An 11,804-nucleotide genomic window follows, 5' to 3' on the forward strand; every position below is an offset into this window, starting at 1 on the left:
CTCCGGGGGGGAAATCACTAGCGATCTCGCCCCCCCGGGACGAAATCGCTAGCGATCTCGCCCTCCCCGGCTAGTGATCTCGCCCCCCTACCTCGCCCCCCTTTAGCGATTTCGCCCCCCCCCAAAAAAAACGGGTTTACATGACATTTTAGAAGTTGATTGGTATAAATCACAAAATGCAGTTTCATAATGATATAAGTACACGAGTTTGATACATAAATCCATTCATAGTATCAATATTAACGTAATTACATGGTAATAAGATAGTTGAACTTGTTTCAGACAAGGAGGGTTGGGTCCCTTGTATTCCCATTATTGCATATAAGATGTATTTCATTGTATTCACCTGTCCTCAAACAACCTATATATCTCCAATATGAAATCTCTACCATGAAGTGACCACAAAAGAACTATGTAATGTCTTTATTAATTATGCAAATATTAGGTATTAATTAGAATAACGCACATTTTGGTATATGCACCTGGCCAAGGGATATCTTCACCTCCAACATGACTGTTTTTTCTAGTATTTAGGAACTGATGCATTTACCCGTGTTTCTTAAGACTGGTACTTTACCAGTGTTTGTGTAGCATTTAGCAACAGCTATATCAACTTGCGCGTAGATAGTGTTTATAATGAGAAACTATTATTCACGTGTGTTTTTGTTAGTGCTTTGGAAATGTTTCCAGCACAAGAAAGAAAACACTGTGACAAATTGAAAACATGTAGCTGACGTATTCCGTACCATAGACGGTGTTGATTTATACGTTCGCAGTAGCACTGTTTTTATGCCACCTCAGCTGCAAAAATTGTCTTTTTCATTTCAATGTCATGTTTGCACCGAACAATATAGTATCGACTTTTGAGGTATGACAGGCATCTTACGGTACGGTAATAAGGTGCCATAAGGTACCAGGTAACACACCATACACGTTACTCCCCAGGTGCAGTATAGTACCAGGTAGCGCACCTGTAATATGTAGTAACCAGCTGCTCTTGGGGGGGGGGGCGAAAACGCTAAAGGGGGGCGAAAACGCTAGTGATAGTTCGCCGGGGGGGCGAGATCGCCGGGGGGGGCGAGATCGCTGTCACACCGGTACTCACCCCTACTGCAAGCTGTATAAGTATTACTTTATCATTGAAGTCAGGATAAAATTACATTGCTTTATAGTACCCTAATTTTTTATTCATGCAAGTAAGTTCAATGTTCCCTACAAATTTGTAGCCACAAAATGTTTTGGTAAATGTACTTTGTAGTACGCCAAATAGCAATTACTGAAGCAATATGATTTTGTAAACAGCCAGACGACGTTATCTCGTCAGTAACACTAACCTTCATCGACGCACTTTGTCGTAGACATGGTTTACCTCACTGGTGAAAAGATGTGGTAGTTATCTTTGCACAAAAGATAGACGCAGCTGGAAATATACATGAGGCAGTAGTAAAATGGGCATATGTGTGTCAAATATGCCATTGGTAGCTTCGAGGCAGCCAAGATTTATTGAACAATACGTGTTGTAAATGGTGTTTTAAGACATCCATACGTCGTTCATAATGTCGTGGGGACTATAAACCGGTACTGTGTATGTACCCCATAGGGAAAATAAACGCTCTTCATACATGGGCTCCTCCGTTCTTAAGATCTGCTCATTACAACAGCATGTTTTAGGCCACTCTGCACACTAAGAGTTATCGCGATACTTTCCTAATGAATTCGGACAATGTTGAAACGTGGTAAAAAGCATCAGAAGAAACATCTTAAGGACTTCTGATTTCTTTTGAACTATCTCTATCAGTTCTATTATATTTGTTTTCTTTCTTTTATCCTTATTAAACGCTGATACTGTCGCCAATCTTATTTGGCGTAAATTCTGCTAACTGTTGACGCTGTGAAAAAAGGGGTCATTTTTTTCTCAGACGTTTTGTTTGCAGCTTTGGAATGCAGTCAGCTCTGACGAAGCTTATAATAATTGCTTTAAATATCTATTGTCGTTAATGGATAGATGTGCCCAAAATGAAGAAAGAAGGAGAGAAAGCTTTGTAAACTACTCTCAGCTTTCATGGTCAGCATCTTCCAGTGTCACCTTGAAATACAAATGACCGTTTTCTGAGATGTGCAATGCTTCCGAAATCACTTCAAAGGTCATTACAGGAGGTGGAAGGGCGAGGGAACCAATTGGTGGCACTTGGCATGTTCTACCATCTAGTTTGTGACTGCATTCCGGATTCGTCAGAGGACAGTAGTTGTGCGCACATTATGTTCAGCTGAAAGACAACGTAAATGGGTCTGAAATCAGGGATCTTGAAATTGGACGTCTTCTCGTGCGAACAGAAAGGCTTAGAGCAGGTGCATATTGCCTTATTCAGAACCGTAATTTGCACAAACGCTAAGTATATGCTTTGGGAAATCTTTGTAGTTGATCTTCGCTACGTAAGATCAAGCTGGTGATCAACGTGATATTTTCTATTGCATACTTGGCATTATGTTACTACAATACTGCAGCTCAACAATTTTGCCACTTTCCAGTCAGGAAGCCTCATCAGTGCAATGGTGTTTGTATTTTCGTAAATTGCCATAGCATAGTTTGTTTGCTGGAAATTTTGCGAGCGTAATACACCTATTTCAGTAATGATGTAACCGCGCTGCTCAAGAAATTCAATGTATAGAAATAAATCTTTTAGGCTTTGTACATTTTATCTTTTCGGTGATACTTTGACACTTTGCATGATATTCTAATAATGAAATTAATGGTTATACAACGCCAATTTAATTACCTCGTAGAGAGGTCGTCATAAGGAATGGAGCCCAACCAGGCAACTGCATATACCTGGACTGTAGCGCCACATCCATGCAAGTTGATTGCCACATAAATTACGGCTTTGGTGTCCTGGTCTATACAACCTGCGCACACACACTCGTTCAGCGCTTCAAATGCATAAGAAACGATACCGTGTCGAATGGGCTTCTCGTCCATGCATCTCGAAACACATTACTGTGTGCCATCCGCAACCATCCTTGAGTACAAGCACAACCTATCACCGAAGTGATTTGTATGAAAGTGTGTCCCTAACACAAGCTTTTGTAATCCAAAGTAAACGTTTGCACGATAGAGATCGTCGGTGTATAATCAGAGTTCTGAACGAGCTACATGAGAATATTTTTGTGTTGCAGCAGCTATAGCTACTTTGTCCAAAAGATGTAAGATTTCTGAAAAACGTCAGTCAGCCCTTCCTAGACACCACTCTTGTTTGTTTCTGTGCTCTGATGAATCAACCTGAATTTTGTACTTTATTCATGTACTGTGTGGCCAGCAGAAGCATCAACGACGCAGCCAGGAACTGAGCGATTACCTTATTCTATCCATATGCATGAGGTTAGACCGACCATTGTGATTGTCCAATCAATATATGTTATAATGTTGTTGTTTTTTTTAAATTCTGGACTAATCATTATACCATTGTCGAACGTTTCGTCTATATATGAACAATGGTTAGTCCAAATTCGACTCAAAAGAAAGTAACAAAACAGCTGTTATAATTGGAAGTTTTGAAGAAATTTGATTATACATTCCAATCTGGTACTTAACCTATTGAACATTACAACATATTCAACTTGTGGCAAACTAAGAAACAGAGTGAAGTCAGACAAGTCTATCTCTCGTGTTATTTCATTTTTTCCTCTTTTTATAAAAACTTGAATGAAGACGATCCCAAAATAATTGGGGAGTGGCCTGCACTCAACTGTAATTCTGGGATTATGCCAGTTGTATTCCGAGTGAAAATAGGTGAAAGGATCGATCGGAAACCATGTGTTTATATCTTAAGGAAACGATTTTACCATTACACCAGGCGAAATGACTACACATATAGGACAGGTTGACTCTCTGTAAGACTTTCAAAGAAACCATTAACCATAGGCTAGGGATTAAACTTTGCGTCTGCCTCTTAACAACAGGGCGTATTGCAACCAACTTTAAACGTCGCCTCGACGATTACGTTACCTTGCCGTTGGTATTTAGACTGAAGAGGTAGAGAAACGACTTTAATTTCCTCGTGTGTCCCCAGGTGGGTCATTGCCAGCCGGGTGTTACTAAGCACGTTGTTTTTGACTTGCACAATTTAGCCTAGGGACGAGTTTAAAAGGACCGATATTGCCAACGGCTACACTTGGTGCAGCTCACCCACCGATCAATCCATAAAGTTACTAAAAAGGGTTAGTATTAGGAATGGGATTATCATCTGTCTGTCTCCGTGTTTGTATTAGAAAAATCACGGAGGAAATTTAAGCACTTTGGATCATTGCCCTCCAAACTTAACAGCTGTTTTTAAGTTAAATTTATTCTGGTATAATTCCTCTGGTCTAACCATGACCTTTTACTCCTTTCCGAGCGTATTGTTTTTAGGAATGGGAAAAGACCAGAAAAACAAACTACATTTAATTGGTCTCAAATGATGTTATCTTAAGCAAGAAAGGGGCTGATTTGCACCAATGGTTATGTAGTGTATAATACTCAGAACCCACAATAAATCAATGCCATCGATCATCCAACTGTGAACCTGGTCACTCTAGCGCATGGAGCAGTATCAGACTTGCGGGTACATATTGATCATTCAGTCACCCATCAAGGTCTGGCTTTAGCCCCAGATCATGCCTGGCATCTAATATTAAAAGCGTAAAAACGCTGTTGACAGGTATAATCTTCCCTTATATGACGTAAAATTCAATCCTGTAGCTATTACGTCGGTTGAGTGACAACAGCCTCTTGGTCCATAGCGAGAAACCTTCAGAAGAGCCATCGCCTATCGTGGACCCAACTTCTGGAACAGTCTACCACTAGACATACGCATAGCCACAATTTTGGCTTCCTTTAAGAGACCCTTAAAGTAACGGGAACGACCAAAATGAATGGACTCGAATCATATTCCTAATTGTTAACAATTATGTATTTTATACCATGTATGTAAAATTGTGTATGTAGACTTATAAGACTCATAAGAACTTTAAATGGTGTAAATTATATCGCTATTATGTATTTTGAGCCTTGCGTCTTTCCTCATCAGTTCAGCTCCTCATGACCTCAATGAAAAGTGACTTGCATGCAGATTTGAGCTTTCATGAATAAACAAAGGTTCAAACATTGGCAAGGTCGCAAACCATTGGAATAGTCTCACTACTGTGACGGGTCACAGGTGCCTGGAGGTTTGCAATACCGCATTCCCAGTCTCAGATGATATCAACATGTATCCTAGAAACTACCGTCACAACCTGATACGATTGCATTTCAGCTACAGATGTTCAACCGCCATTTTCAAAATGAAGCCCGATTCTCGCAAAGCACACTGTTTAATACCTGCAGCTTGAAAAACAGCTTGAATAATATCTATGAAGACTTGACGTAGGTGTCCCTAAGCCAATCCTTCTCCTTGACACTGATCAATGAAAACATTGAAACTAATTGACACCAACTAGTGCACCAGTATCGGAACAATATGCAATGTTTCGCAAAAACTTTCCTATTGCCACAGCTTCCCGGTGAATATTTCGAAGAGCTCTAATATCTAACTATGTTATAGACGGAAGAGATACATTCTATGCTAGTATGAATACCTGTAATTGACTGGGATTTCTTCGACTCTTGAGCTTTTAAACCTACAAAGTTGTATTATTGCCAAATGTCAGCAGTAATCCATCTAAATCTTTTCATAGCTCTTTGTAAAGAAGGTGCATTTGCTTCGTGATTCGGTTCGTTCCAAACTGCTAAGCTAATCAGGAATGCTGAAAGCCAGCAGATGCAATACATCTATCTTCGGCTGAAGGCCAATTACTCAACGATTATCGCCTTGAAATTATCTCCTGGTGCAGCTTTCACCACTCTTCTGATTGATGCGTGAGTGGGTGTTTCGCATTTTGTAGTTTGGTACCTGCCATAGATGGATGGCCCCAACTAGCAGTACTAGGCGGAAAGTAGATTGCTGTAATCACTACGTTTGAAATGAGCTCAAAGCTTGCTGATAAACGACCCATATAACTATACTGTATGTTGTTTTATGTGCAGTAATTCAATTTTAAAGAATTTGATTAATTTGTTACTATACCTTTTCGCAAGTTCAGTATTGATATTGCAACCTTTTGTCTGTTTCCACGACGATTTTCCACTGTTGCCACTGTCAGGATACCAGAAAATGACTTACACAAAATGTGACAAAGGTAACTGTCTGCTTTGCTTGCATCTTGCCATCCGTTTTTATCATCCTTTCCAAGATTTTTAATTCATTTGGTCTTTTTTTGAGGATTAAGCATTTCACCTGGCACTTGGGTTAGGTAGAGCTAGAGATTAGCTTCATCGGAGATTGTCTATCTCAAATTCTCTCCGTGTTTGATACATCGTCTTATCTTTAACCAACAACCCGTCCATTGTTCAGCTCAGCGAACTTGACATTCTTCACGTTACATATTCTGTAGTGTTCAAAGGAGGAGCAGAATCGGTCCGTAAGGTGTATGCAATAGTGGAAAGCAGTGGGTATTTTTCTGGTTATGGCGAATAATCAACGAGATATGATACAAGCATCAGTAGCCTTTGGACGTGCTCAAACATGCAGCCATCATTTACGTTACAATCACTTGTGAGCAGAAAATGGTGTCTGATAAATTGTTAAAAGCTGAATGGCAGCTATTCGAGCATTTTGTACCATCTTGTAATTGAACACGTCTCATTGAATTCATAAATCTTCTACTTGCATGTTGCATGGCATCAATTTAGCCCAGTGGCAATTGCACATCACAGTACCGTAGATTAGGGGAAGACGGGTCTGGTGGAACGCATTTGACTTCTGACTTTAACGTGCTGATCATACGGACTGCAGATGTACACTGGGCAATATCCTTCACTCAAAGGGCCATAAATAAATGCGTAGCTTCATGTATTTGATGGTTTCTAGAGGCTTCTGTGCCTGGACTATTTCTTTTTTTTATTCAGGAAACATATAAGGATACGCTGTATATCTTGTAATAGAAGCCATGCAATAACACGATTCGATTACTCATTAGTATCAGTCATAAACTTCCCCATTTGGACATATATCACTTAGGGTAACTCGTAACTTGGAAAACCAAACAGGCTCACGGTCCCCATGGTGCTGTTGAAATGATTCAGGCGTTTTACAAGTATTGACTTCGCAGTTAATCCTAACAATGACGGGTACTAGAGGTTCTTTCAATAATTTTGAAACAAAGTTCAGGTCTACTGACTTTGGTGACCTGCGCCCTATAACTTTGTCTGAAGCATATGCAAATTTGGTAGTGTGTATGCAATCGGTCCCAACGGGAATACGAATCTATTGTACTATATGTCGATAACTTTGTACCGGTTTGTTCCGCGGTGTGCATGTTACTAACTCAATTCCTTTTATCGTTACGCAGATCTCCTTCGATCAACATTGACCTGAAGTGGATTGAAAATGCTGGCACATAAAGCGGTTGTCGTCCCTTGGTGAGTGATGAATGGCCTACGACTTCCACAAGGAAGGAGAGCATATTTGGTGATTGTTGACTACTTCGAGCTGAGGCAAAATATATCAATCTACAAAGCAATGGAAAACACTGGTCAAGAGTCCTGGTCTACATGCGAATTACTTCCTATAGTGGTATGAGGACCGAAGTGGAAATACCTCGGAAATGGCTTCTTCTGTTGGAAAACTTCTTTTGATAATTCTTACACTTCATGTATGGGGTAACACATATGCTCAACGATGTCCACGGGAGTGTCTTTGCAGTCCCCCGGACAATAGCGTGTACTGCAGTGACCAGAGGCTAACTAGTTTCCCGACCAACATCCCGAGATACGTCTCTATTCTCAGTCTACACAGGAACAAGATTAAAACGTTGGGTCGAGGCCAGTTCCGATCATTGACAAACCTCAACACGTTGGAGCTCAGTGCTAATGAGATATCGGAAATCGAGCCTGGTGCATTCATTGGACTTGGAGATCTGAGAACATTGGAGCTGAATAATAATAGACTTACAAGTATCGATGGGGCAATATTCCAAGGCTTAACTCGCCTCAACAATCTAGGGTTGAGAAACAACCCTATATATTGCCTTCCTAAGTATGCATTTTCGTACGTGCCATCGTTAAAGTTTCTGGACCTTGGCAGATTGTTCAAACTGCAAGCTATTTCAAAGCACGCTTTTGCTGGATTGAAGAATCTGGTGTATCTGAACATGACGGAGTGCAACCTCGTGACGGTTCCACATCTGAAGCACCTAGAAAGCCTCGAGAACTTGGACCTGTCCCGAAACTCCATTGACAAGCTCGAGACTGACAATTTGGCCGAGCTGAAAGGCTTAGGGAGCTTGAGGATGCCATCAAATCTGTTATCTGAAATCGAACAAGATAGCTTTGAAGACTTGGGGTCACTTAGGGAGCTGGATCTTTCGGACAATTACCTAACGATTCTTCCGTTCGGGCTCTTTTCTAATATGAGAGCCTTGACCAAAGTAAACTTGGGTGGTAATCCGTGGAACTGTACTTGTGAAGTCACGTGGCTCGTCACCTGGTTGCGTAGAAAAACGCGAAGTGACCCAACCAGAGAGTCCTGTGGCAGATGTCAGTCTCCTTGGACGTTCCGGGGGAGATTACTTTGCGACGTTCCTGTGACGAAATTGAAATGTACCCCGCCACAAATCACTGACGCGCCGAGGGCTCTGAATGTTACAGCTGGTGGAAATGCTACTCTCCAGTGCAACACCGGGGATTCAAAAGAGACGGCCGTTAACTGGATATCACCGAACGGAACCATGATTCGAAAAGGTTCTTTTAAGGTACGTTGTTTGTTCAATCAGAATATAGGCACATGTGTAAGTAAGCATGGTTAAAAACTTGTGCATCTAGGAAAGCGAAAATACTAAATTAAGCTTAGAATTTGAGGTAATCTATTCCAATTGGATCGAAAATGTTTAACTATAGGGTTATCAAATATAAAGAACGGCCCCTTGATATGCCCTGTGCTTAAGCGACCACTGAATCATTTATCATACTGGCTTCATATCGTTGTTGCAAAATCGAAATGGCAAGATTACTTGGTGCTGGTAATCAATTATTAAATGTACGTCAGTTCTTATTCAAGTATTGATATCATACTGCGTTTCAGCTTAAAGTCAAGTTCGCCGGGGGTCGGACCTTGAACTTCGCCAGAGTCTCAACATCTGACGCTGGAATTTACAGATGCGTTGCGAGAAATTCGGCAGGAACAACAACGTTAGATACCATTCTGAACGTCACGGGAAGTGTACTTCCAATCTTCCGTGCGACAGAAATACCTATAAATGGTGAAGAGCCAGAAGACGATAACTTGTGCCAGCGGGCGTTTGAGAAGGCTACTTCATCCGTCAGCGGTGGGCCTCAGCTAACCTGGCAGCGTGACTCCAAACCAACACCCGGGAGGACTAATGAAACATTCAAAACGCCAGAGCCTCTTCCGACTGTCTTTGAACCTGGCTTTGATATGACGAAGAATACAGATAAACCCTCTTCAAACGTAGATCACCAGAAGTACATCATTGCATCCATCGTGTCGGTTATATCGTTTGGTTTGTTGGTATGGCTCATTTTCTTCCTTTTACTGAGATGGGATTTCTGTTGCCCTGCGAATAGGTTTTTGGCGAAGAAGCGAGAAAATAGAACAAAAGCCCAGAAAGACGACGGCGATTTCAGGACACGATGCTGCAGACTACGTTGCTGTCTGCGGGAACCAGAAAAGGACGCCCCCATCGAAATTCCCGAGCCATTGCAAGGTTATCCAACATTGGAACTCACCAAACTGGAACAGCGGAAAATGAACACCATTGAGGTTTACAGCCCGGTCGAACTGATAAAGGACTCAAAGGAGTTCACAGATATCGATACTCTTAAAGGAGGTTTAGACATAGACTGTGACGTTGATTTAAGACAACTGAAGTTACACACTCCTGAAAAGACTGCCAGTTTACAGAGAAAGAAAAACTTGGAGAGTTTTAATCCTGCCATATCCTCAGGTGTACAGCATACTTGCAGTCTGAAGAAGAGTCCTTCTAAGCCTGTTTACACCCCTGTGAAAATACCCGACTTCCATAGAAATATCGCGGATGTCTACATCATCCGGAAAGATCCCGATCAGAGCTGCATGGTTCCGCAGGTGTCAGATACCTCTATGAAGGAAACTGGCGTTTAGAAAGTCACTTTGTATGGTTCACGGCAAATAAATGTTTCGTACGTATGATTTTCTCCTTCACAGATTTATCTCTCTTGACATGATTCATACAGCCCATGTTGCTACTTATTTGTTTGTTAAGGTCCGACAAATCATCAACGTGGCTTTTCTTAAGATGATTTCGTGCCATTAAGAACAATGTCACACTATGAAAATTACCTCTGAAGATTAAGCAGTAAAACTCATGATAATCCATCGTCCACTCCTACGATGAGTTATTAAACGATAACACATGTTTATTATTCGTTTATTTTTTTACATCAAATCAATAGACTATATATAAAGTTGGCATTTATATTGGATGATATTGTACAAGCATGTGCGAAGACAGATGTTACATTCTTTCATTTTGTGGCATGTTTTGGAAATGTCAACACTTGCACTGAATAAAGACGTTGGTTTCAACCTGCATCATTTCTTGCCGTCCTGAGACCATATAACCTCCTTGCTGAGACATACACGACCTATATGATTGTGACGAGTAGATGGGTTGATCGGCTCGGAGTGTGAGACTATCTCTGGAGACAGTCCCATCTGTTGCCATGACGCAGAAGGTGAGCAAAGGGCATATAGGAGACCTAAGTGGGCGCCACCAAGGAATGAGTGTTGGCTTGTTCGTATTAGTGTGGTCAGAAGGCGTGCGAATGGAAAGTCAAGAGTGTCACATAGAGGGGGGTCGAACAGAAATGAAGATGAAAAGACGAGCTAGTACTTTTTCTTTCGTTCAGATACCGGCACTGACCAGATGAGCATAGGTCATACGTTTCCATTTTCGGGATATGCATAGACAGGGTGTCCGACGTGCATCCGCACTTTACAACATAGATAAGGTCGCTAAAAGGGTCTTATGCAGGAACTTCAAAGGTAAGTAGCATGCGTCACTGTACCTCTTGACAAGAATATCATCTTTGGGTCTATCAGGAGATAGTTTACACACTGTGAACTTTGATTTGCCAGGGTAAAATACCCAGGAAGTTCATTAAACAACAGACTCCAACCCACCCCCGTTAAGTATAATCTTTAAACAAAAGATACCAACCTCACCCCACATTAGTATAGTCTTTGATAAGATTTCATCATCCTCTTAAAGTCTGCCTTGCCATTAACCGGCGCCACTTTAGCTAGTTGTCTATTAGTTATGTTCTTTGCAGCCCAACTCAGCGTCAACAATCTACTGTATTTAATTGGATAACATCAAGTGACGACGAATGTAGGAACGCGCAATTGGCGGATAATTGAATCCAAGCCGTGCTGCCGTCTCTAGAAGACAGTGATGAATACACTAACGTCTGTTCCTGCGGCACTTTGTACATCGTGACTGGTGAAGCGAGAAATCTCTGTCTGCTTCCCTCACTGTTACACAGTGGGAAATTAAACTGAAGGTTTATCGTCTTTTATAGTCTTTAGAACTGACTAATACTTCGTAAGATCGTAATTCAAGGACCTGGATGGCGTAATAACACTGCTAGTCATCCGAAAAGAACCTCATTATTCATTATTCAAAGATGTTCAACGGACCAAGTAGCTAACAGTGTGCGCCATTGCGCTCTAGGG

The 11,804-nt window shown here is 41.3% G+C and overlaps 1 protein-coding gene across 2 annotated transcripts in view; it reads left to right on the forward strand.

Annotated features, from left to right (window-relative positions):
• The window catches only part of LOC118422057 (leucine-rich repeat-containing protein 4C-like), a 42,506-nt gene extending 31,861 nt beyond the window's left edge, over positions 1-10,645 (forward strand). For both annotated transcript variants that reach the window (XM_035829563.1, XM_035829564.1), the window contains exons 2-3: positions 7,423-8,823; positions 9,153-10,645. In XM_035829563.1, coding sequence (XP_035685456.1) covers positions 7,678-8,823; positions 9,153-10,211 — 2,205 coding nt within the window. In that variant the 5' untranslated portion in view covers positions 7,423-7,677 and the 3' untranslated portion in view covers positions 10,212-10,645. The remainder of the gene's footprint in view (positions 1-7,422; positions 8,824-9,152) is intronic.
• Positions 10,646-11,804: the final 1,159 nt, after the last annotated feature.

The sequence above is a fragment of the Branchiostoma floridae genome, chromosome 8, assembly GCF_000003815.2.
Source record: "Branchiostoma floridae strain S238N-H82 chromosome 8, Bfl_VNyyK, whole genome shotgun sequence".
NCBI classification, from domain to species: domain Eukaryota; kingdom Metazoa; phylum Chordata; class Leptocardii; order Amphioxiformes; family Branchiostomatidae; genus Branchiostoma; species Branchiostoma floridae.